We start from the raw sequence: 27,500 nt of genomic DNA on the forward strand, positions 1-27,500 counted from the left end.
GACATAAAGCATGGATAATCATCTCCAAGTCCCATTCTGAAGTAAAAGCTCTCAATTTGGAAATGTTTCTCAAATGATAAAAGCAGTTCTTTACTAAATGTTGTGAGTGGCAGCTCAAAGACATGGACTGGTCAAAAAGAACACCAAGGTTTCTGAGACTGGTCTGGACTGAGGAGCTCAGCGAACCGAGGTGTTGTTTGATTAAAAGCACTTTCTGTTCCGGAGCGATGATCAGTGTTTCGGTCTTACTTGAGTTCAGCTGAAGACAGTTACCGGCTAGCCAGTCCTTAATACGCTCAATGCAATCAAGTAGATCAGCTAGCTTGTTAAACTCTGTGTCCTAGAGAGAGCAGTACAGTTGAATGTCATCTGCATATAAATGGTAGGACACATTAGTAAAGCTTCTGATAATCTCCCCAAGAGGGAAAATATATAAAAGAAACAAAATTGGGCCAAAGACCGAGCCCTGGGGAACACCATGAAGCAAAGATGTGACTTCAGACCTAATCTTGTTTACACATAAAGAGAATGTTCTGTTATTTAAATAGGAAGAAAACCACTTCAGAACCGTACCAGAAAATCCTAAGTCATTGTGTAGTCGGTGTAACAGAATTTTATGGTCAACCGTGTCAAAAGCTGAAGACAAATCCAATAAAACCAGTACAGTATACTAGCCAGAGTCTGCCGCCATCAGTACATCATTAGATACCCTTAAAAGGCCTGTTTCAGTGGAATGCATCTTACGAAAGCCTGATTGGAACTTGTCTAAAACATTATTAAGGTCCAGAAAAGTAGTCAGCTGCCCTGCCAACAACTTCTCCAGAACTTTAGCCAAAAAAGGGAGTTTTGAAATTGGCCTATAGTTGCCAGGTTCAGATGGGTGCAAATTGGGCTTTTTCAAAATAGGGCTTAAGGCTGCTTGTTTGAAGTAGCTTGGAACTGACCCAGTAGAAAGCGAAATGTTAAAGAGTTTGGCGATGTGTGGGCCAACAGCACCCCAAACTTTCAAGAGCAGTGATGAGGGAACTACATCTAATGGGCCGGAAGAAGGCCTCATCTTTTCCAGAGCAGCTTTTATGTCCTCCACAGTAACAGGAATAAATGAGGACCACAAGCTATCTGAGTGACCAGTATTAGTTTAAGACAGGGGATGGAGTAACACTAGCCCAGTATTAGTTTAAGACAAGGGATGGAGTAACACTAGCCCAGTATTAGTTTAAGACAGGGGATGGAGTAACACTAGCCCAGTATTAGTTTAAGACAGGGGATGGAGTAACACTAGCCCAGTATTAGTTTAAGACAGGGGATGGAGTAACACTAGCCCAGTATTAGTTTAAGACAGGGGATGGAGTAATACTAGCCCTAATGTCATCAACTTTTGTTACAAAAAAGTTTGAAAATCTGTTGCAGTCCACAGTAGAAAATACAGGTACCATGGACGCTGGCGGTGAAACAATTTTACTGATGGTGTCAAACAAGGATTTAGGGTTTTTCCTGTTCATGTTCACAAGGTTAGAAAAGTATGAAGACCTGGCCTGTTTAATCAACTCGTTGAGCGATGAGATCAACTGTTATAGATGCAATCCGTGGACCTCAAGTTTTGTAGATTTCCACAAACGTTCCACCTTACGGCAAGATCTCCTAACCAGCTTGATGTTCCAAGGGATAGTGTTTTTAGAAAAAGATATTTGTTCCCTAACTGGGGCAACCTCGTTTAGAAGGGACAAACAGTGACTATTAAATGAGTCAATAAAATGATCAGCATCACTGTGACCATCAAAACGTTCTGACTCAAACAGATTGGAGACATTTTCAACAGCAGTTTGACTTATAATTCGCCTTTGGGAAATTACTTAATGAGGTTTACTTTCTAATTTAAAACAGATTAAAATCCACACAGCAGTGATCAGTAAAATGAACATCCACAACCCTCAGCTCGTCTATATTAAGGCTAAAAGACAAAACTACATCTAAGGTATGGCCTTTCGAATGTGTAGAGCCAGACACATGCTGTTTAAAATGAAATGACTCAGTGAGATTCAGTAGCTCTGATGCTGTCTTGCAAGAAGGATTATCAATATGAATGTTCATATCTCCAAGGATTAAAACATTCTCAAGTTTAATAACACCGGACAAGAACTCTGAAAATTCATCTAAACACCTGCGTGCAGGACCAGGAGGACGATAAACTAAAACACAGTAAAATGAGTCAGTTTTCCTAACCTTAACTATTTGCAGCTCAAAGGAGTTGTATGAGGGTTGGTTCATAAACCATCAGGAGAAGCAGTCCCTGTAGATAAGAGCGAGTCTGCCACCTCGCCGCTCGGTGCGCAGGGTCCCAAACACAGAACAGCCAGGTGGCCACAACTCATTTAAAAGCATGTGATCTTGTTCCCTCTGCCAAGTTTCTGTCAAAAACATTAAATCCAGACGTTCTTCATTAAACATATCTCCAAGGATGAAAGTTTTATTCGCTATGGAGCGAACGTTCAGCAGGGCGATCCTTGCCGTCTTTGCGCACTGGGCCGCTGATGCGCTCTGGGCAGGTTGGCACCGCACTGGAGAGCAGGCGCCATTCACACATTCCGCCTGGTAGGGGGCAGCTCGGAGGATCCGCTCACGGGATGTATGGAACCGGCTACGTTGGGACGGGAAAGTCCGGTGCGAGAGCCACGATCGCGGCACCGCATGGGACAGCACTGGCGCCTCCACGGGACCACATTGTGGTGCATAGACTGGCACCAGTCGGAGGCATCACTTACTCATTGCAAATCTGGACTCACTCCATACAGATGTTTTCCCATAATGTTTTCTTAGCCTGGACTGGATTCCAGCTCTAGATCCACGCTTCCTTCTCCATCCACGGCGGCTTGAGGGCCGCGAGCATTCCCGTGCTGGCGTGGCACAAACAAAAGTTGGAGAGAAAAATTCGACATACCTGTCCCAGGTAACACAAGCTATCTGCATATGCTCCTTAATGCGGAAAAGTGTGTGCCGATCTTAATGGTATTGACTGACAGCTGAGACACAGTTTGTTGACAAACTTGATAAGGCGACAAATATAATCAAACCGATCACCAACATGCAAGAAAGTGATGACGAAGCACACAGAGCAGAGGCCTAGCCTAACACAGGCGCCTTCATGCCCAGACCTGTGGGAGAAGTTCTTCTCCACCCGTAGATCTACATCAGACTCATTTTTAAGATGGCTGCCTCACACACTTGTTTGATGTGGTTAGTAGCTGAAAGTCTTTCACACACTTTCTGTGCTAATAGATGCGTGGATCTCGTGAGGTCTGACATGAAGCAGACATTCATTTACAGGAAACCCTTACAGGCTGCTTAAGCTTTAAATGTTGTTGTTTTATAGCTAATTGTGTAGAAAAGTATAAACTCACTTAATCCCTTAATTATCACTCGTGTGGGATATTTCTCTCTTGGGTCTGGCCTTGCTGTGGCGAGAGGGCTTGCGTGTTCCAGTGACCCTGGAGAGCGATACCATCGGGAGCTTGCTCCTGGTAGGGTCCCCCTTGGCGGGCCAGTCTCCAAGGTAGGTTCCAGACAAACAAAGACCCCAGCGTGCCGGTACACTGTGAGGCAGCAGCCCTGCCAACCGACTGTCCTGTGGAGGGCTATCAACCCACCCAGGACAAATCCCCTGTTACAAAACCTACCAGAGAAAGAATCTGGACTGCCCAACACGATAATGGACCCATGCCTGGCCCCAACCAACAAGAATGGATCAACCTTCATCACAGAACCGGTGTGGCCACGTGGAATGTCCGGCCCAGCTCAAGCTAAAGCTGCAAGCCAACCAGCACGCCAAGACTCAGCCCCACCTGGACCCTTCACTACTCTGTGTGCAACCACAAAGGCATCCCACTGCTCTCCATCCCCAGCAAGCTCTTTACCATGATCCTGCTCACCCGTGCTCTGCCGGCCATCAGGAGCAGCCGCCGCCCCAGAAGTCTGGCTTCATGCCCAGCCGTTCCACCATAAACCACATCTCCACCGTTCGTCTACTGATCGAGAAGATTCATGAATTCTGTGTGGTAATACGAGTGATAATGCTGCTGGGATCCATAACTGTATCTGCTCAGCAGCAGGTCCTCAAGTCAACTTAAAGTTGCGCACAGTTTTCTGCTACATTTTTATATGAATCCCAAAGCTTGCGTGGAAAGTTGCTTACGCAGTTTTCCGATAGGAAAAAAATTCCAGAGGATCCTCGCTCAGTAAGTAAGCAGCCATCCACCACGACTCACAGGGGACGGAGAAGCACGCACACACACACACCTTAACACCCCCCCCCCCCCCCCACCCACCCACCCCATCTGGATTCTGGACATTTTCCAGTTTGAAGGACACTTATTGGTTCTAGAATTGGGGTTGTTATTTGGTCCTCGAGCCCTTCTCCCCACAGCGACTTACTGACTAACTTCAGAATTTGGACATTGGATTCGGGAATTGTAAGACTTTAAAGTTAGACAGAAGCAGCAACGGAGAGAGAGGAATGCCAACAGACGGCTCCTTATCACCAGAGCACAAGCCGCACATGCCTTTAGAAGGTTTGAACACTCATGACTACGGCAGAACCGGAATGCTGTGGAACGTTCGTTGTTCCAGCATATTTGCGCGAGAGCCAAAGCAAACACGTACCACATTTATATTTCACACATTTCTTCCGTACTTTAGCAGCGAGACTAAAATCATCTTTAGAGATCATCGGACCAGTTTGAGGCGTGGCTTGAAATGACAGACCATCATCGTGCCACTCTGGGAAGTCTGGTTTGAAATCTTGGATCATCTCGCTCCCCTGAATGTCACCGTCACACACAAGCTGCTAGGATCTGGTCAATGAATATCAGGATTTAGTTTTACTTAGAAATGTCTTAGCTACATGTGCTATAATTTAAGATAACGTTCCCATTCTGTGTTTGAGCTGATATCCAAACACTTTGTCTCAGTCACACTCCGAGCCCCGAACACGGAACAGGACGGAATCACACTCCGAGTCCCGAACACAGAACAGGACGGAATCACACTCCGAGTCCCGAACACGGAACAGAACGGAATCACACTCCGAGTCCCGAACACGGAACAGGACGGAATCACACTCCGAGTCCCGAACACGGAACAGGACGGAATCACACTCCGAGCCCCGAACACAGAACAGGACGGAATCACACTCCGAGTCCCGAACTCGGAACAGGACGGAATCACACTCCGAGTCCCGAACACAGAACAGGACGGAATCACACTCCGAGTCCCAAACATGGAACAGAACGGAATCACACTCCGAGTCCCGAACACGGAACAGGACGGAATCACACTCCGAGTCCCGAACACAGAACAGGACGGAATCACACTCCGAGTCCCGAACTCGGAACAGGACGGAATCACACTCCGAGTCCCGAACACAGAACAGGACAGAATCACACTCCGAGTCCCGAACACGGAACAGAACGGAATCACACTCAGAGTCCCGAACACGGAACAGGACGGAATCACACTCCGAGCCCCGAACACAGAACAGGACGGAATCACACTCCGAGCCCCGAACACGGAACAGGACAGAATCACACTCCGAGCCCCGAACACAGAACAGGACGGAATCACACTCCGAGTCCCGAACACGAAACAGGACGGAATCACACTCCGAGTCCCGAACACGGAACAGGACGGAATCACACTCTGAGTCCCGAACACAGAACAGGACGGAATCACACTCCGAGTCCCGAACTCGGAACAGGACGGAATCACACTCCGAGTCCCGAACACAGAATAGGACGGAATCACACTCCGAGTCCCGAACACGGAACAGAACGGAATCACACTCCGAGTCCCGAACACGGAACAGGACGGAATCACACTCCGAGTCCCGAACACGGAACAGGACGGAATCACACTCCGAGCCCCGAACACAGAACTGGACGGAATCACACTCCGAGCCCCGAACACAGAACAGGACGGAATCACACTCCGAGCCCCGAACACAGAACAGGACGGAATCACACTTCGAGTCCCGAACACGGAACAGGACGGAATCACACTCCGAGTCCCGAACACGGAACAGGACGGAATCACACTCCGAGCCCCGAACACGGAACCGGACGGAATCACACTCCGAGCCCCGAACACGGAACAGGACGGAATCACACTCCGAGCCCCGAACACGGAACAGGACGGAATCACACTCCGAGTCCCGAACACGGAACAGGACGGAATCACACTCCGAGTCCCGAACACGGAACAGGACGGAATCACACTCCGAGCCCCGAACACGGAACAGGACGGAATCACACTCCGAGTCCCGAACACGGAACAGGACAGAGCAACCGGAGGGTAGCAAGTTCAAGCCCCGTTCAATCTGTGGCAGTGGGGCTAGACACCTCACCCCCATCTGCTGGAGGTGGTACACACACACACACACACACACACACACATATATATATATATATGTACACGTTTATATACATATCTATGGGTACCCGTCTATGGCAGTCTCCTTCTGCCGTTTACTTCTTCTGTTGGTACAAGCTAACAAAAGGGCGCGTGTCGCCACCTGCTGCACCGGAGTGGAACAATCATTTCAGGACCTGTTGGTTGTTCCAGTAGAATTACACGTTTGGACCTAAAACACAGAGATGCACCAACTCCCCCACAACCTTCCATGAAGCACGTACACAATAATAAAGCATCTTATTCTCTCAGCTGGCCGGTCCCTTTAAAGGGTCTTCAGGGCCAGATTCATTGGTTGGGTGGGCTAATCCGACAGTGGGATTAAGTCCAGCTGGTTGAATGAAAGCATGAAGCTCCTTAGTGCTTATTACAGAACCATAAGGATGTTTGTGAAGGTCCAGCAGAACAAGTCACTCAGGCTGGGACACATCAGACTACGTCAGCCTCAGGACTAGCAGGCTGCTCCAGAATAATCCAGGACCTGAGCCTAAACACACCTTCAATTACACATGACTTCATGTTACGTAACGTCTGTTGTGAATAATTCATGTGTTCACATCGATGGTCAGACACACAGCAGGTGAATCACACAAACGTTTAACTAGAACCAGAGAAATCATCATGTTCCAGTCAGATTATTGGTGTTCATGTTTCTGATGAATTATCTAACACACACACACACGGAAACACACACACACACACACACGGAAAAACACACACACACGCGCGCGTGCATGGAAAAACACACACACAGATTTCGTCTCGTCCGACGTGTTCCGTGACACCAAACACTAAATAAACAATAAACAAGGCCGTGCCGCACGTTTAAGGATTACCTTTAAAATAATGAGAAATGTCAAAAGTCCTCATTTAGGGGCCAATTGCTTTAGCCAGTTGACCTTTGACCTTCCAAGCTTAAAGGCGTGTTCCGGTTTGGTTCAGTCGGCTCGTTTAGTTTTATTAAAACCTTTTTGTGGACGTTCCGGCTGCCAGCCTGGCCAGTGGGATGCAGGAGCCGGGATGACCCCGCCCCCCGCCCCCCCTCCTCCAGGCTGCTGATGACCCACACCTGGATAAAAAGGCTGTGCCTTCAGCAGTGCAGGGGTTCTCTGTCCTCCAGGCCTCGTTCTGGCTTCAACCCCTTCGTTTTGATGAGTCTTAACTGTAATAGTTGTAACTGTGAGTGATCCATATGGATCTTTGGTGCGTGTCACCTAGTGTCGACTGTGCATTAATGTTAACTCGGACTTTTACTAACTTCGTTGTTCAGTTTGGTAAAACTTAATAGTTTCAACAGGTGTTTTATATGGTTGATTATTTGCTTTAACTGTTAACCTTACAGTGAATTTTTCATTTGCATTATTTTAATAACGCTCGCCATGTTTGCTCTTGCTTTTAGGACCTTTTACAACAATTCAACCCATTTCAACTCCACGTCGTATTTCTTGTGTTACCCCCTCCTTCACATCTCAACACCTCCTGTCGGACGTAACAGAGAAGTTTCAGCAACACGGACGAAGCTTTAGGATCCAACCAGAAACTCAGTGGATCCTACAGCAGACTCCTGTTAAAGTGAGAGGTCGTGACCTCTGGGTCGGCTGTCGAGCACGGGGGCGGCGCTGCTGGGAAGGTGGTGATGTGTCTTCAGCAGCGTGTGTTTTATCTTTAGAGTGGAGCTAACCGTGACCAATCAGATCGAAGCGCCACTTTTTCCTTACAAAGCTTTTATTTGAAAATTGCACCATAAGAAATCTGAACTCCAAACAAACACGGAGTGAGATGAATCCGCACACTTCCGGTCCTACAAGAGTTCAGCAGCATCAGACACGATCCACGCTCAGCCACTCAGAAGATAAAATACCAAAACAAACTCGCAGCAAATATTCAGAGTCACACATGCATGAAGGGTTTAAAACACAACACTTAAAACCTAAAGCTAAAAATGCCTGCAGTCCAAAGTCCGGGGGAACCGGAACTCGTTTAGATCCCGTTGTCCTCGACACCAATGGTCCCGTCTCACCAAGACCCGGGCCGGCCCTCTACTGAGCTGGGTCCGTCTTGTTCTTCTTTTTGAGGATTTTGCGGAGGCTTTCGGGCATCAGGTAGGGCCTCTCCGGGCTGCCGTCGTTCCTCTCCAGATCCTCCACTGGAAGATTCAACCACAGGGTTTGACTCAAGAACAGACGTTCTAACTAGAACCCTGATCTGTCACACATTCACTAACCAGTGGGTAAAACTAAACCAGAGCTTTATCTCAAATGCAGACTTCATCACTGCTGTATACAGGTGCTGGCCAGTAAATTAGAATATCATCAAAAGGTTGAAAATATTTCAGTAATTCCATTCAAAACGTGAAACTTGTACATTATATTCATGCAATGCACACAGACCAATGTATTTCCGATGTTTATTACGTTTAATTTTGATATTTATAGGTGACAACCAATGAAAACATCAAATCTGGTATCTCAGAAAATTAGAATATTCTAAAGGCCAATGAAAAAATGTTTGTTTCTCTAATGTTGGCCAACTGAAAAGAATGAACATGAAAAGAATGTGCATGTATAGCACTCAATACTTAGTCGGGGCTCCTTTTGCCTCAATAACTGCAGTAATGCGGCGTGGCATGGACTCGATCAGTCTGTGGCACTGCTCAGGTGTTATGAGAGCCCAGGTTGCTCTGATAGTCGTCTTCAGCTCCTCTGCATTGTTGGGTCTAGCGTATTGCATCCTCCGCTTCACAATACCCCATAGATTTTCTATGGGGTTAAGGTCAGGCGAGTTTGCTGGCCAATCAAGGACAGGGATACCATGGTCCTTGAACCAGGTGCTGGTGGTTTTGGCACTGTGTGCAGGTGCCAAGTCCTGTTGAAAGGTGAAGTCTGCATCCCCATAAAGTTGGTCAGCAGCAGGAAGCATGAAGTGCTCTAAAACTTCCTGGTAGACGGCTGCATTGACCCTGGACCTCAGGAAACAGAGTGGGCCAACACCGGCAGATGACATGGCACCCCACACCATCACTGACGGTGGAAACTTTACACTGGACCTCATGCAACGTGGATTCTGTGCTTCTCCGCTCTTCCTCCAGAATCTGGGTCCTTGATTTCCAAAGGAAATGCAGAACTTGCTTTCATCAGAAAACATAACTTTGGACCACTCAGCATCAGTCCAGTCCTTTTTGTCCTTGGCCCAGGCGAGACACTTCTTGCGCTGTTTCATGTTCAAGAGTGGCTTGACACACGGAATGCGACACCTGAATCCCATGTCTTTCATGAGTCTCCTCGTGGTGGTTCTTGAAGCGCTGACTCCAGCTGCAGTCCACTCTTTGTGGATCTCCCCCACATTTTTGAATGGGTTTGTCGTCACAATTCTCTGCAGGGTGCGGTTATCCCTAGAGCTTGTACACTTTTTTCTACCACATTTTTTCCGTCCCTTCGCCTGTCTGTTAATTTGCTTGGACACAGAGCTCTGCGAACAGCCAGCTTCTTTAGCAATCACCTTTTGTGTCTTGCCCTCCTTGTGCAAGGTGTCAATGATTGTCTTTTGGACAGCTGTTAAGTCAGAAGTCTTCCCCATGATTGTGGTGCCTTCAAAACAAGACTGAGGGACCTTTTAAAGGCCTTTGCAGGTGTTTTGAGTAAATCAGCTGATTAGAGTGGCAGCAGGTGTCTTCTATATTCAGCCTTTTCAGAATATTCTAATTTTTTGAGATACCAAATTTGGAGTTTTCATTAGTTGTCACTTATGAATATCAAATTTAAATGTAATGAACATTGGAAATACATTGGTCTGTGTGCATTGCATGAATATAATGTACAAGTTTCACGTTTTGAATGGAATTACTGAAATATTTTCAACCTTTTGATGATATTCTAATTTACTGGCCAGCACCTGTAATCACATGTGGCACAGTGGAGGTTAAACAGTGGTTTGGAAACAGCGCCGACGGTTAAAACAGCAAAGAAAAGGCTCAGCTGGCCCCGACACACACGCTTACACACACCTGTCCTAAACCTTTACCCAACTATCATCACTGCCAAGCAGCCCCAGTGCGACACCCTGGGAGGATGAAGCCGTGTACGCGCAGGACCGCGAGTGATGCAATAGCTAGCATCTGAAACGTTACGTCCTAAAGGTTCCCTAAGCTAATGCAGGAGAGCTACTGATGTTGCTGCTTTAGGGTTAGCCCTGTAGACTTGTAGCTTTAGCTAGGAAGCTAACGTTTGTCCCGTTTTCAGTTGGTAAAGCTGCAACAGAACAAGCTAGCTGAAAACATGTTGTTCATGCCGTTAACGTTCTAATATATCCATCCATCCGGTTTCCTTTGCAATCCGGGTCGGCTCGCGGAGGAAGCGGCCTAAGTAGGGAGGCCCAGACTTCCCTCTCCCCACCCACTTGGGCCAGCTCCTCCAGGGAATCCCAGGGTGTTCCCTGGCCAGGTGAGAGACGTAGTCCTCCAGCGTCTTCCTGTAGGTCTCTACCGGTTGGACATGCCCGGAACACCTCACCAGGGAGGCGTCCAGGAGGCATCCCAACTACCCGAGCCACATTAACTAACCCCTCCCCCATCTCCGAGGGAGAGGTGAAGGATGGACGCCTTAGTGACGTCACAATTAAGAGACAACAGTGATCAGAATCTGCACTGAATCCTTAACTAATGTCTGATCTAAAGAGCCAGAAAGTGTGTGTGTGTGTGTGTGTGTGTGTGTGTGTGTGTGTGTGTGTGTGTGTGTGTGTGTGTGTGTGTGTGTGTGTGTGTGTGTGTGTGTGTGTGTGTGTGTGTGTGTAAAAGACTGCTTAAGACACTAATACTAGTAACCTCTTTAGGCCATCTGATTTCTTCCTGTAGACCCTAACCCCGTAGACCCAAGACCCTGTAGACCATAACCCCGTAGACCCAAGACCCCGTAGACCCTAACCCTGTAGACCCAAGACCCCATAGACCCTAACCCTGTAGACCCTAACCCCGTAGACCCAAGACCCTGTAGACCCAAGACCCTGTAGACCCTAACCCTGTAGACCCAAGACCCCGTAGACCCTAACCCTGTAGACCCTAACCCTGTAGACCATAACCCTGTAGACCCAAGACCCTGTAGACCCTAACCCTGTAGACCCAAGACCCCATAGACCCTAACCCCGTAGACCCAAGACCCCGTAGACCCAAGACCCTGTAGACCCAAGACCCTGTAGACCCTAACCCTGTAGACCCAAGACCCCGTAGACCCTAACCCTGTAGACCCTAACCCTGTAGACCATAACCCTGTAGACCCAAGACCCTGTAGACCCTAACCCTGTAGACCCAAGACCCCATAGACCCTAACCCCGTAGACCCAAGACCCCGTAGACCCAAGACCCTGTAGACCCAAGACCCTGTAGACCCAAGACCCTGTAGACCCTAACCCTGTAGACCCAAGACCCTGTAGACCCTAACCCCGTAGACCCTAACCCCGTAGACCCTAACCCCGTAGACCCTAACCCCGTAGACCCAAGACCCTGTAGACCCTAACCCTGTAGACCCTAACCCCGTAGACCCTAACCCCGTAGACCCAAGACCCTGTAGACCCAAGACCCTGTAGACCCAAGACCCTGTAGACCCTAACCCTGTAGACCCAAGACCCCGTAGACCCTAACCCTGTAGACCCTAACCCTGTAGACCCAAGACCCCGTAGACCCAAGACCCCGTAGACCCAAGACCCCGTAGACCCTAACCCTGTAGACCCTAACCCCGTAGACCCAAGACCCTGTAGACCCAAGACCCTGTAGACCCTAACCCTGTAGACCCAAGACCCTGTAGACCCAAGACCCCGTAGACCCTAACCCTGCAGACCCTAACCCTGTAGACCCTAACCCTGTAGACCCAAGACCCCGTAGACCCTAACCCTGTAGACCCTAACCCCGTAGACCCAAGACCCTGTAGACCCAAGACCCTGTAGGCCCTAACCCCGTAGACCCTAACCCCGTAGACCCTAACCCCGTAGACCCTAACCCCGTAGACCCTAACGCCGTAGACCCAAGACCCCGTAGACCCTAACCCTGTAGACCCAAGACCCTGTAGACCCAAGACCCTGTAGACCCAAGACCCTGTAGACCCTAACCCTGTAGACCCTAACCCTGTAGACCCTAACCCTGTAGACCCAAGACCCTGTAGACCCTAACCCTGTAGACCCTAACCCTGTAGACCCTAACCCTGTAGACCCTAACCCTGTAGACCCTAACCCTGTAGACCCTAACCCTGTAGACCCAAGACCCTGTAGACCCTAACGCCGTAGACCCAAGACCCCGTAGACCCTAACCCTGTAGACCCAAGACCCTGTAGACCCAAGACCCTGTAGACCCAAGACCCTGTAGACCCAAGACCCTGTAGACCCTAACCCTGTAGACCCTAACCCTGTAGACCCTAACCCTGTAGACCCAAGACCCTGTAGACCCTAACCCTGTAGACCCTAACGCCGTAGACCCAAGACCCCGTAGACCCTAACCCTGTAGACCCAAGACCCTGTAGACCCAAGACCCTGTAGACCCTAACCCTGTAGACCCTAACCCTGTAGACCCAAGACCCGTAGACCCTAACCCCGTAGACCCTAACCCCGTTGACCCTAACGCCGTAGACCCAAGACCCCGTAGACCCTAACCCTGTAGACCCAAGACCCTGTAGACCCAAGACCCTGTAGACCCAAGACCCTGTAGACCCTAACCCCGTAGACCCTAACCCCGTAGACCCTAACCCCGTAGACCCAAGACCCTGTAGACCCAAGACCCTGTAGACCCTAACCCTGTAGACCCTAACCCTGTAGACCCAAGACCCCGTAGACCCAAGACCCTGTAGACCCAAGACCCTGTAGACCCAAGACCCTGTAGACCCTAACCCTGTAGACCCTAACCCTGTAGACCCTAACCCTGTAGACCCAAGACCCTGTAGACCCAAGACCCCGTAGACCCTAACCCTGCAGACCCAAGACCCTGTAGACCCGCCCCGTTAGGATCAAGTCTGATCTGACAGCATCAGAAGGAGCGCTCCCCACGGCCAAACGCTGCTTTGACATCTATTGTTTGTTCTTTAGCGTGTGGCAAACAGAAACCACGGCAACACGCCCAGTCCAGCCAGCGTGGTTTCTGCTTTCTTCTAATGAAGAACACAAGGAAAGAAAAGCTTTAGCCGTCACCGTCCATCACAAAGGCGAGTCTGCGGCCCGTTCAGGACCGACTGTTCACTCTAAGCTGTGTGGTCCTGAGGGTGGTCCTCCTGGAGCTGCGGCTGCGCCGAGGACACGGACGCTTCCTCTGCCGCGTCCTTCAGCAGAACCTCACCAAGACTCGGCGACATGCAATAGGGCCTGGCAGCGGACCCGTCATTGCGTTCCAGATCTTCACCTTCATGCGTGTTTGTGTTACGATGAATGAAAGTTTAGTCAAGGACACGGAGGCGGAGAGTCCGGAGTGCAGGGAAAAGAAGGACGTGAGGAAAGAGAGGAGACAAAAAGGAGAAAGTCAAACCACCAGCAAGCCAAGGCGGAAGGTTAAAGGTCACCACAGGCAACAGCACGACAATTAGCAGCAACTCAGAATTAGTGACAGGCCCAAAGCAGCGGCAGCTACAGCATCTCCACCAGGATGAACATCACTTACAGAAGCAGAGGAACAGCGTGTCCACACACATGGCGTACACGCTGAAGAATCCATGAGCAATGAGGTACGAGCCAATCACTGCAGTCTGGTGGACAGAACAGGAAGTGTCAAAACAACGCCGTCATCATGAGCCAACACCGACCCGATTCTCACCAGGATGGGGACCCAGTAGTAGTGCAGGTGAGGAGCCGTGTTCTCAAACGCCTTCACTCTTCCAGAGAAGAAGAAGAAGGCAAAGACTCCTGTGGAGGACGGGTAAAGTTAACCCTCCACTTCGACTGGCAGGACAGGACCGGAGAAGCTGCTCTGGTGCTTTTAAGGACCCAAAATCATCATCGGTGTAAAAACCTTCATATGTTTAGATGAACAGTGCCACCTAGTGGCCTGATCCTGTAGACAGGAGCATTCGCCTGGGTCCCTTTAGAACATCTGAGTGGAACATTTATTCCTTTTCCTACTGAAGATCTAACTCGTGGCCAACAGTAGAAACACTTCTCAGACTGCAGTAAAGGTGAGGGAACGAGGCAGGTGTCCACTCACCCGGACACACCTATGACCCTAACCAGCTGACTCACCCACAAGCCCGACGACGAGAAGTTTCCCCAAGAACAGGAGAAAATCGGTCACCTTGTCCACCACAGCAACCCTGTCGGGTAAAGCAGAAAACCCTCGTCAGCCTGAAACCCACACGGCCCAAGGGTTCAGGTCGGGGCGAGCGTCACCTTATGATGTTCCTCATCAGGAGCATGAAGGCGTCTCTGGCAGAAGCACAAAAGTTTCTGCCATGGATTGCCACCTAGAGGACACACACACACACACACACACACACACACACACACACACACACACACACACACACACACACACACACACACACACACACACACACACACACACACACACACACACACACACACACACACACACACACACACACACACACACACACACACACACACACACACACACACACACACACACACACACACACACACACACACGATTTAACTTCGAGTCCAACAGCGCCGAGGTCAGGGCAGCCGTCCAGCTGCTAGGACGCTACACATGGGCCATGGTGGCCCAAGGCAGGTGGTGCATCCAACATGGCCGACAGCACCATAGGAGTTCACCCTAAAACCAGAGGGTCACGGGTTCCAACCCAGGCTCCGTCCATGTCGGTCGCACACACACACACACCTCTGACCAGTGTGTGTGTGTGTGTGTGTGTGTGTGTGTGTGTGTGTGTGTGTGTGTGTGTGTGTGTGTGTGTGTGTGTGTGATCAGTAGCATCTCTGGGTAGCTACACTGGCACAGCCTGTGTTGCGTTGCCATAGCAACCTGATCATCTACAGAACAGATTTGACCTCTTTGCTAAACTGTATTCATCTCAGAGGAAAGCGAGTGCGACGCCGGGGCTCCTGCTCCGTTACACCTCTCTCACCATGATGTAGGCGTTCCTGTTCAGGAACTTGACGAACTTCTCCAGACACCAGAAGCAGCACTTCAGACAGCACAGCAGGAACTTGGTGCACTTGTTTTGGGCTCCTGAGGAAAAACCAGCAGTTTAACGTCTGGGCCTCGGTCTCCAGATCTCTGGACTCGGCGCTTCACACCTTTCAGCTTGTGGTCCAAATACTCCAGCAGCACTCTGATGATCTGAACGATTGACAGGATGAGAGATCCGAACGCCAGACTTCCTGTGTGATACCTGAAACAGGAAGCACTTTCAATGTGATCTAAGCGCTTTCCAGCACCTCCTGCTGCAGATTTACACACAGTAGCCAAGTAGCTCATGAGAGCACAGCCATGACCCTGACCCTAACCAGAAACCTGCGTCCACACCTGAGAGCCCTCCCCATGGAGGAGAAGACGGGCAGCTTAGGCACGTCCTTGGTCTTGTCCGAGGCCCAGTAGTACGAGGCAAAGGCGCCGGCCAAGGTCATCTGTCCCAGAGCCGTGACGAAGTTGGCGCACCAGAAGAAGAGGAAGACGTTGTAGAACTGCAGCGCGATCAGGTATTTATGGTACACCGTCTCCCCCCCGTAGAAGGCAAAGAGGCACTCCGAGTCCCGGCACTGCTGCTTCATCAGGCTCGTCGAGTAATTCTGGAGATAATCAGCAGTCGACCTTTAACACGGAGGCAGCCTGACCGATGAAGGCGAGGCGGTGAACTTACAGCCGGGTCACAGTTGTTCCTGGAGTAGGTGCACTCCGACTCGTTAAACACCTTGTAGATGGCCTGGTTGGACGTAGATAAGAAGCTGATCTGTTCTGTTAAGGCCCAGGGGTCTCATTTATCAAACATGGCGTAGAATCCTTACTAAAACCGTACTTAAGCTCAGTAAACAAAAGTACTTACGCCAAGCAGGTGTGTGACCTATCAAACATGGAGGACGCACAGCTGCACGCAGTCTCCGCTTCATAAATCAGAGACTAACGAGAAAGGTTCTCAGCTGCATTCTGGTCACATCCCGCCCTCACCACGCCCACTTACTGCCATAAATGGTCAATGCAAAGTGCCTTGTGGACCTCATGCATATACATAAGCCGGCTGTTGCAGCATTTCGATCACGACCGCAGATCAAGGAAGCGCTATGTCACACAAGTAGAAGATGAGGTACCTGTGGGTGAGGAGGAGAAATGAAAGGAAGTGCTTTTGCAAAACAAATAAGAGAAAATCCACGGAGTGGCACAGCGTTGCTGAAGCCGTCAATGTTGACTTCTTCAGAGAGATCTGTGGCAGATATAAAACAAAATGGTCCAATCAGGATTCCCACACTCCAAGGTGAAAGTCACGCGCGCTAACCAGTCACCCAAACAGAGATCTCCCCTGTACAAGTAGCCAGGGCGCATGATCAGGTCACAGTGACAGGACACACACTGTCACACACGCATGATGTTCTGTCTCAATCTGTCCCCCTGCTGATATTCTGCACTTCAGGCTGTGTGTGTGTGTGCGTGTGCGTGTGCGCGTGCGTGCGTGCGTGCGTGCGTACAACTGATAATGCTGCAGGATTTTATAACTGTATCTTCTCAGCAGCAGCACTGCAGGTGCTCTCCATGTCCAGCATGTGTGTGAGCCAGGTCCTTAGTCAACTTAAAGTTGTTCACATTTTTCCGCTAAGTTCTTTCATAAATCCCAACGTTTGTGTGGAAAGTTGCTTACGCAGTTTCCCGACCCCGTTTTGTGTGTAAGCAAGCTTGATAAACGAGGCCCCTGGTCACCAGTTTCAGGGTCTTTCACGTTACGGGAGAGGAGCAGCTGCCGGCCACGCCCACCCTTCCTGATTGGCTGCTATAAGCTGAGGGGCTCGGAGTAGAGCCGCTGCTCTATCAGAAGGATGCTAACGGTGACTTTTACGGGATATGCTGCCTCTACAGAACGAACTTGAGAAAACTGTTTTGGTGTTTTAGGAGTTCGCCGCAGCACGTGGAGCAACCTCTGGTTGGGGTCACCTGCTCGTGGTGACTAAAGGATACACAGCTGTCACTGCCCAGTACGCCACCACGATCACCAGCAGCAGGAAGGTGAACAGCGGGTAAAACAGGGACGACATCATGTGTCCAATGGCTCTGCAGAGACCAGAATTACTGACGGTTACACAAGTCCAGAGGCATCAGTAGCAAACAGACTTATGCAGCAGACTGGAATCTGACTTGCTGGATTCCCTGATGAGGGCTATGGCGATGAGGATCCTCTTCCTCAGGAAGATGAGCATCAGGATGATGACTCCCTCCACGATGGCCAGGATAATCACTGAAACAGAGGAGATCCAGAGTCATCCCGTGGAGAACCAAAGGAAGCGTGAGGTCATCCAGGTATGGCACGTGTACTAACTGAAGGCCAGCCAGGTCTGTCTGATCTGCAGGTAGATGGTGGGGTCCGTCTGCAAACCCAGTTCCTGTATCGTCACGTTAGCTCCGGGCTGTCCCTTTAGGGAGGCGTACTCCATGTAGCAGTGGAAGATGCCTAAAAGCCCAAACCAGACGTTAGAGCTCGGACCAGAACCAGAGGTGCACTAGAAAGACCTGCTCTAACATGTCATCTTGGCCAGAGACACGGGGACGTGTCCCCACCAACACTTACGGTGGACATGAAGAACGAGACGGTCGCAGCGATACGATTCCCGTTTAGTTTCCATGAAAGAGCGATTACTAAGAATAACGGCGTCTTTGCCTTCACTGACCGTCCTGGTGTGCTCAAGCTCGTCGATAAAGCTTTGTACGTTTTGAAACGGTTTGCCAGGAGAGAACCTCCGTACAGTAATCCAGCTGTGGCTGCATCTGTACAGGAACGCCTGAAGCTGAGACGCCGGATGTTCAGAAGGACCGTTTACAGCTGCTCTGGGCCAAGATGACCGAATCACTTAGAGATGATGAAATCGTGTTTTCACCGTATCCGATCACCAGTAGCACCAAGGCGATGATGATCCAGACCATGATGCCCGCCAGGAACCGCATCAGGAAGATGAAGAGCAGGCTGACGGCCATGGCGATGACCAGACCACTGCAAAGGTGTGGGGGGGAGGGGGTTAGTCTGTCGAACAGTTATGACATCATCAACTGGAACCAGTCAAAAGTATTTATCTGTTACTAAAACATCAACAAGGACTAAAGTATGACTAATGATGACCAACATTTGTGCTGACAAACGAAAGACGATGAAAACGGAGCGCAACAAAGATCCAATTAGAAAACGGGACAGGCAGGGCTACATAAAAAAGAACCAATCAGAGACCAGAACGGCTCCTTTATGTGGAGCTGCTACGACTGACGTCAGCATCGTGTGTTCTAGCGGCGCTTGTGAGAAGCAACGTTCAGGTGGTCCAAAAGCACGCCCAGCTGGTGGATGAGAGCAGGTGAACCTGACGAACACACCTGAAGTCTTTACCTTCAGTTGTTAGAACACCTCTAACGGTTCCGGTCACGCTTACAAATATTACTGACATCATACACATTTACTTTATTAATGAGACAAGACGGCATTTCCCTTCAATCTCGTTATCAAAACAATTACAGAGTTTGATTCCTTCCAGGTGCGACACGTGCGTTTGTCCGTTCAGCTAGGGATGTCCCGGTCCCGATCCCGGTCCCATCTTTGTACTTCAGATCCGAGCCGATAGTTTGACTTTACGTTTATCGAGCTGAAGTAACTCAAGTGAACTTTCTGAGACTAGCTACAAGCATCACCATTACTGTTGTAAAGCCCACGAAATCTACTTCCTGTTTCGAGACCGGAGGTGGAGTTACGTGTCCGCTAGCTTCATGTAGCGGTGAACTGCTAATGCGAAGATGGACTCGAGTACGAAAACGGAGAGATGGCGTTTGTTCGGTTGCTGGGAGCAGGAGGTGGGCTGCAGCCAGCAACAGCAGCTCTGGCTTTGTTTTATCTTCTGAGTGTTCGAATGGCCTTGAGGTGGGCGCAGCTAACGCTAGCTCTCTCACAGCTAGGGATGGGTACCTTTGACATTTGAATCGATCCGGCACCAATTCCCGGTACCTAGGAATCGATACCGGTACTTAACGGTACCAATTTTCGATACTTTTGAGTGTTTAATATTTTAATTCTCCTTTATAATTAAATATATATTTTTCTCAATATATAACAATATTTGATAAATATCACGATAAATAACATACAACTGTTTGTATTTTAACATCGTCCTTGTAGTTTTATAAGCTGATAATTAAACTTTTTGCCATCTTTTTTCATTTGATTTTTCCTACTGGGAAGTTAGAATTTCCAAGGAGAAAGCGAACGCACCATTAGCTGATAACAATGGTAGCAATGGAAGCTAACATATCAAGCTAACGTTATCTTAAACAGTTTATTTAGCTGCTGGAGCAGATTAAAACGATGATGCCTCACACTTAAATCGTTGTCGCTGGTTTCATCTTCACCCAATCACCCGTCGCATTTAGTAAAGTAAAGCCAAACTTTAGAGCGCGTTCATGTTCTTCTAGTCGGGAATTCTGAGTTCCGAGGAGAAAGCGAACGCACCATTAGCGAAACGGAAGCTAACATATCAAGCTAACGTTATCTTAAACATTTTATTTACCTACCGGAGCAGATTAAGATGAGGATGTCTCACTTAGATCGTTGTCGCTGGTTTCATCATCACCCAGTTACCCATCACATTTAGTGAAGTGGACCCAAGCTTTAGCGTGCGTTCTTTCTACCATGCTGCTCTGTTTACAACTGGCTCGCAGCGACCGACGACATAACGCTCTTGTGCATGCGCAGCTGTCTAGGCAAGTTCTCGTTATGAAGGACGGGTACCGAAACGAGGCACCGTTTGAAATGACGTGAATCGGTGCTCGGTCGGTACTATGGAATTCGGTCGGTACCTTAAAAAGTAAACGTCGGTTCTGCCTCCAGATTTACGGAGAAAGGATGAGCTGCAGAGCGGGACGGAGTTCATTTTTTTAACGAACTTTCTGGGAGCGCTCTGGGAAAATCCTGCAGCTCCGTGCATGAGCCGAATGTTTACTGCAGGGATCCGCTGTGCTTACGCTGCACCAAAACCCAGTCCTGCCTCCAGATTGAGCTCTGGAGAGGAGATATAAGCCATATCTACCCTTCGTGGTTATGGGAAATGTCTCTCTCTCTCTCTCTCTCCAATAAAATGGCCGAGCTCTCAGCGCCGAGCTGAGGGTCAGAGCTGAGCCAACGTTCAGCCAGTCCACCATCAGGAAATAGGGGTAGGAGACTTGCTCACGTTAAACTCGGGGTGACAGATTAGACTCGTAAAACAAGACGTAATGGACGTCCACCTCAGAACTCACATGAGGATCCAGTACCAGGACTGGGTGAAATCCTCAAAGACTTTCATCACCACCTGACGAGCCTCCATGACCACCGTGGCGTTCCTGTGGAGAGAAACCCGAGAACAGACAGGTCCCTCAGGTGAGCCGCTGGGACTGCAGACACGCCCCCGTCAGAGAAGACTTCCTCGTTCCCACTCACTTCACTCCGTTCACCAGATCGTTGGCATTTAAGCTGTTCCCTCGTCCGTCATCGAACGTGGTCTGGTTTCCCACGGTTACCACGCCTCCCTTTAGGCCCAGAGCTGGAAAGCACCGACGGGTGACTGAAAGAGAACACCACGTTAACTCCCCTTTCAAAGGTGGGAGCCACCCTTCCAGATGCGTGGAACATCTGTTAACTCACTGGCTTTGCTGGGCAGCAGCACAGCAGGACACAGGCCCAGCTTGAGGATCTCTTGAACAGGCTAACATTTGGAGTGAGACAGAAAAGACGACATCAGAACAAGAACAGCTGTGTTGAACCACACATCTGGCTCTTCTGAGGCCGGAGGGTCATTATGTTTTTAGGAAAACCAGCTGGGAGAAGATCCAGGAGCTTTTCTCTGGTGAACTTGACTCCCGCTCGGTTGTTTCCCGTAAAATCTGAACATGAGAGACTGCAGCTCACCATTGAACTGCTCAGCTCCTCCTTGCAGAAGTTCTTGTAATAAGCAAAGTCTTTAGGGTTGCTGTAGGCCTTCAGTAAGGTCATGGCGGTCTCAGGGCACTTCTCCACACACAGCTGAAGGTCCAGAGCAGAAAAGACAGGATCAGCAAAGCAGTGGGCCTACATCCCACGTGTGAGCGTACGGGTTTAGAGGACACCTGTGTGGTGGGACACTGGAACTCCAGCAGCACCATGGGGCTGGCGCACTTCATGATGTTGAAGTAAAACAACAGGCCTTTATTTCTGTAAACGCAGAACACAACAAAGTACACGGATCACCCCACCGTTCTACTGGACGACGTTTCGCGTGAAACCAGACGGGTCTGCTGCTAACAGCAGCCAGTTATAAGACCACTAAGCTCTGGTTTCCCAGCTGCTAGCTCCAGTTTCAGTTAGGTTTGTATCCTAGATTACCCCACCGTGCACCAGTGAAGTAACCCTCCATAACAGCCATTTATAGAAGAGAACGGTACATGACGGTGACTAAAACCAGTTCCAGCAGCAGCTGGTTTCCATCCACACTGGAGCCAACTCACTCAAGAGGAGTCCCGGCCTGTCCACAGAACTGTCCTCGACTGTCTGTGGGGTAGATCGCCTTCCTCGGGTCTCCCTGAGACCAAGCTGGAAAACATCAAGAAGATTTTTACTTAAACACACACACACACACACACACACACACAGACACACCCGGCCACACAGACACACACACACACACACACACACACACACACACGCACACACCCGGCCACACAGACACACACACACACACACACACACACACACACACACACACACACACACACACACACACACACACACACACACAGACACACACACACACACACACGCACACCCGGCCACACAGACACACACACACACACACATGCACACACACACACACACACACACACACACCCGGCCACACAGACACACACACACACACACACACACACACACACACACACACCCGGCCACACAGACACACACACACACACACACACACACACACACACACACACACACACCCGGCCACACAGACACACAGACACAGACACACACACACACACACACACACACACACACCCGGCCACACAGACACACAGACACAGACACACACACACACACACACACACACACACACACACACACACACACACACACACACACACACACACACACACACACACACACACACACACACACACACCCGGCCACACACCCGGCCACACACACACACACACACACACACACACACACACACACACACACACACACACACACACACACACACACAGACACACAGACACACACACACACACACACACACACACACACGGACCAAGGATCCCGACAGCTACATAAGCCAGGATTGCGAGGACAAAGAGGACGCAGCAGATGACGTCCGTGCAGCTCCTGAAAACAAAAAGTGTGAATGGGTGAAAAGAGAAACACGAAGATGGTTCTGAGAGAAAGTTCTTCACCTGTTCTGGATCGGACCTTTAAAGTTGGCATCGTATGTTTTTGGCTGTCCTGCAAAAAAAAGAGTTGTTATCATTTATTCCTTCTTGTTGAAATAAAAGCGTTAATGAGGACCACCGAGTACGTGGAACCAGGCGTAAACGTGTAAAAATCAGTGAATGCAGAGGTGTCGCCATCTCCTGCTCGTGAGCACTGGGCTGCCTGTGACTGCTCTGGCTGCCCATGGCTTCGTCTGGGCTGTTAAGCTTCCTAAGTAACGACCACCGCCAGCAGGCAGGGTGGGATAAGCGTCTTGCCAAAGGACACATCAACAGCAACATTAACACATACGTAAAAGGACTGAATTTAACAGCTTGTACTCTGGGCACGCGTGTCAATCACGCTAATGTTTGATTTAAAGCAGCTTTCTGGAGTTTTCCCTTTCAGAAATGATGAGTTATCAGAAACCCGTAGAAGTCTCGTCACGTACGGTGATGTAGCGTAAGCAGCACAACTCTGAAATAGAGACATGACAACAACACTTGTAAACGTGTTTTAGGCGTTTGTCGCTACAGAAGCACATTTAGAAACAGAAACGTGAAGTCGCCATCTTAAAAAAACAGGAGAAACCTTGTGTGATATGCTTGTCGGCCACTAGATGGTGCCATCGGACAAGACAAATACTCCAGAATGAGGCTTGAAATGACATACGTGATGTTTGTCCTCGTCAGTGTGTAATCTATATGCTAAATGTGTTTACAGCGTTAACTTCAGGGTCACATGACCACCACCAACGTTTATCCTTAAAACTCACAGCTGCAGCAGAAACAAAGTCCTCCCGTCTCTAAACCTCCAGACTCTGGAGCAGAACATGAAAGCCACATCAATGATGACTTTATTTAATAAGTGGAGAAACAGGAGATGAAGCGGCCTTCTGGCGTTGCCATGGAAACGCGTCAACTCTGGGGGTTCTGACTGAACAGCTTTAATCAAACAGCTCATGGTCTGTTTTAGCCCTGATACCTCTGTAGTCCTCGTAGGCATGGGTGAATGATTATCGCTCCGTCTGGATGAAGAACAAGGCTGTCCTTTACTGCCATTCTCATTTATCTGGCATCGATTAACAGGGTCTGCCTGCGGACGCGCGTGAGCCGTGATTGACTTAGAGGATTGAATCCACCTGAGCATTGCTCATGGTAACGACCGATCCCTGAGTGAACAGGTGCACTTTGTCAAGCAGGTCTGATCAGCAAAGCCTCGATTTTCTGAAGTTGCTTCGTGGACCAGCGCCCTGGTCTCCATGGCGCTAAAGCCGAGGCTAACAACATCCTGCTAGCATAGACTTTATGTAGACCCCACAAATGCAGCCTGGTGTCTACTCTTCCATGTCTATGCTGTTAAGGATGGACCTCACGGTGCGTTCAATTTACCTCAGAGAAAATAACTTCTACAGGTAACAGATTTTAGATGCACCCTTCGGGGTTTCTCTTGTAAAACAGACATCTTCCACCACAGCTGCTTTAACGAACCTCGAAAGTGGGTTAAAAACTGTTCCCTGACCTCAGGGGGTGTTACCGTTGATTTTTCCTAGCATCAAACACAAATTAAGCACACCATTAATACAGGAGGCATGTCCAATCAGGACACACTTGTCACAGTAACTAGTTCCTACTTTACTTTAGAGCGTTGGTGCACCTTATGACCAGAGTTCAACTTCTTTCTCTCACTTGTCGGAACGAACAGAAAACTCATTCACAACATTTTAAAAAGTGACTTATTTAAAGTTTTAATGTTTTGCTCTTTAGGAACATCCTTGTTTCCTACCTCACATCCTTGTTTCCTACCTCACATCCTTGTTTCCTACCTCACATCCTTGTTTCCTACCACACATCCTTGTTTCCTACCTCACATCCTTGTTTCCTACCTCACATCCTTGTTTCCTACCTCACATCCTTGTTTCCTACCTCACATCCTTGTTTCCTACCTCACATCCTTGTTTCCTACCTCACATCCTTGTTTCCTACCACACATCCTTGTTTCCTACCTCACATCCTTGTTTCCTACCTCACATCCTTGTTTCCTACCTCACATCCTTGTTTCCTACCTCACATCCTTGTTTCCTACCTCACCTCACCTGACCTGACTGAAAGCCCATCAAGCAGCATGATGCTGGGGTAGAAGCTGCAGCGGGGTACCAGAGCGGACCCAACGGTGGCAACACGTGGAAAACGTCAGAATTCTGAGGGAACCCGCTCGCTGCTGTGGACTAGTTCATTATGGAACTGTGGAGCTGAACTATTAGAATCACGAACTGTGGAGCTGAACTATTAGAATCACAAACTGTGGAGCTGAACTATTAGAATCACGAACTGTGGAGCTGAACTATTAGAATCACGAACTGTGGAGCTGAACTATTAGAATCACGAACTGTGGAGCTGAACTATTTGAATCACGAACAGTGGAGCTGAACTATTAGAATCACGAACTGTGGAGCTGAACTATTAGCATCACGAACTGTGGAGCTGAACTATTAGAATCACGAACAGTGGAGCTGAACTATTAGAATCACGAACAGTGGAGCTGAACTATTAGAATCACGAACAGTGGAGCTGAACTATTAGAATCACGAACTGTGGAGCTGAACTATTAGCATCACGAACTGTGGAGCTGAACTATTAGAATCACGAACAGTGGAGCTGAACTATTAGAATCACGAACAGTGGAGCTGAACTATTAGCATCACGAACAGTGGAGCTGAACTATTAGAATCACGAACTGTGGAGCTGAACTATTAGCATCACGAACAGTGGAGCTGAACTATTGGAATCACGAACAGTGGAGCTGAACTATTAGAATCACGAACTGTGGAGCTGAACTATTAGAATCACGAACAGTGGAGCTGAACTATTAGCATCACGAACAGTGGAGCTGAACTATTAGAATCACGAACTGTGGAGCTGAACTATTAGAATCACGAACAGTGGAGCTGAACTATTAGAATCACGAACTGTGGAGCTGAACTATTAGCATCACGAACTGTGGAGCTGAACTATTAGAATCACGAACAGTGGAGCTGAACTATTAGAATCACGAACTGTGGAGCTGAACTATTAGCATCACGAACTGTGGAGCTGAACTATTAGAATCACAAACTGTGGAGCTGAACTATTAGAATCACGCACAGTGGAGCTGAACTATTAGAATCACGAACTGTGGAGCTGAACTATTAGAATCACGAACTGTGGAGCTGAACTATTAGAATCACGAACTGTGGAGCTGAACTATTAGAATCACGAACAGTGGAGCTGAACTATTAGCATCACGAACAGTGGAGCTGAACTATTAGCATCACGAACAGTGGAGCTGAACTATTAGAATCACGAACAGTGGAGCTGAACTATTAGAATCACGAACTGTGGAGCTGAACTATTAGAATCACGAACAGTGGAGCTGAACTATTAGCATCACGAACAGTGGAGCTGAACTATTAGAATCACGAACTGTGGAGCTGAACTATTAGAATCACGAACTGTGGAGCTGAACTATTAGCATCACGAACAGTGGAGCTGAACTATTAGAATCACGAACTGTGGAGCTGAACTATTAGAATCACGAACTGTGGAGCTGAACTATTAGAATCACGAACTGTGGAGCTGAACTATTAGCATCACGAACTGTGGAGCTGAACTATTAGAATCACAAACTGTGGAGCTGAACTATTAGAATCACGCACAGTGGAGCTGAACTATTAGAATCACGAACTGTGGAGCTGAACTATTAGAATCACGAACTGTGGAGCTGAACTATTAGAATCACGAACTGTGGAGCTGAACTATTAGAATCACGAACAGTGGAGCTGAACTATTAGAATCACGAACAGTGGAGCTGAACTATTAGAATCACGAACTGTGGAGCTGAACTATTAGAATCACGAACTGTGGAGCTGAACTATTAGAATCACGAACTGTGGAGCTGAACTATTAGAATCACGAACTGTGGAGCTGAACTATTAGAATCACGAACTGTGGAGCTGAACTATTTGAATCACGAACAGTGGAGCTGAACTATTAGCATCACGAACAGTGGAGCTGAACTATTAGAATCACGAACTGTGGAGCTGAACTATTAGAATCACGAACTGTGGAGCTGAACTATTAGAATCACGAACTGTGGAGCTGAACTATTAGAATCACGAACTGTGGAGCTGAACTATTAGAATCACGAACAGTGGAGCTGAACTATTAGAATCACGAACAGTGGAGCTGAACTATTAGAATCACGAACTGTGGAGCTGAACTATTAGAATCACGAACAGTGGAGCTGAACTATTAGAATCACGAACTGTGGAGCTGAACTATTAGAATCACGAACAGTGGAGCTGAACTATTAGAATCACGAACAGTGGAGCTGAACTATTAGAATCACGAACAGTGGAGCTGAACTATTAGAATCACGAACAGTGGAGCTGAACTATTAGAATCAC

General features: G+C 48.7%; 1 protein-coding gene across 3 annotated transcripts in view; it reads right to left on the reverse strand.

The window, feature by feature from the left end:
- Window positions 1–8,166: 8,166 nt before the first annotated feature.
- LOC107376174 (choline transporter-like protein 2) overlaps window positions 8,167–27,500 on the reverse strand; it is a 38,001-nt gene continuing 18,667 nt past the window's right edge. For 2 of the 3 annotated variants that reach the window (XM_070543078.1, XM_070543080.1), the window contains exons 2-22: window positions 23,041–23,089; window positions 22,899–22,972; window positions 22,096–22,180; window positions 21,718–21,802; window positions 21,521–21,634; window positions 21,257–21,317; window positions 21,053–21,176; window positions 20,872–20,955; window positions 18,480–18,592; window positions 17,924–18,055; window positions 17,743–17,842; window positions 17,566–17,658; window positions 16,262–16,346; window positions 15,928–16,190; window positions 15,699–15,793; window positions 15,527–15,630; window positions 14,808–14,881; window positions 14,661–14,731; window positions 14,239–14,327; window positions 14,086–14,170; window positions 8,167–8,605 (exon numbers count right to left, since the gene is read on the reverse strand). In XM_070543078.1, the coding sequence (XP_070399179.1) occupies window positions 8,499–8,605; window positions 14,086–14,170; window positions 14,239–14,327; window positions 14,661–14,731; window positions 14,808–14,881; window positions 15,527–15,630; window positions 15,699–15,793; window positions 15,928–16,190; window positions 16,262–16,346; window positions 17,566–17,658; window positions 17,743–17,842; window positions 17,924–18,055; window positions 18,480–18,592; window positions 20,872–20,955; window positions 21,053–21,176; window positions 21,257–21,317; window positions 21,521–21,634; window positions 21,718–21,802; window positions 22,096–22,180; window positions 22,899–22,972; window positions 23,041–23,089 (2,087 nt within the window). In that variant the 3' untranslated portion in view covers window positions 8,167–8,498. The remainder of the gene's footprint in view (window positions 8,606–14,085; window positions 14,171–14,238; window positions 14,328–14,660; window positions 14,732–14,807; window positions 14,882–15,526; window positions 15,631–15,698; window positions 15,794–15,927; window positions 16,191–16,261; window positions 16,347–17,565; window positions 17,659–17,742; window positions 17,843–17,923; window positions 18,056–18,479; window positions 18,593–20,871; window positions 20,956–21,052; window positions 21,177–21,256; window positions 21,318–21,520; window positions 21,635–21,717; window positions 21,803–22,095; window positions 22,181–22,898; window positions 22,973–23,040; window positions 23,090–27,500) is intronic. The other variant, XM_070543079.1, reaches the window with a different exon arrangement.

This window comes from Nothobranchius furzeri, chromosome 12 (genome assembly GCF_043380555.1).
Source record: "Nothobranchius furzeri strain GRZ-AD chromosome 12, NfurGRZ-RIMD1, whole genome shotgun sequence".
In the NCBI taxonomy this organism is placed as follows: Eukaryota; Metazoa; Chordata; class Actinopteri; order Cyprinodontiformes; family Nothobranchiidae; genus Nothobranchius; species Nothobranchius furzeri.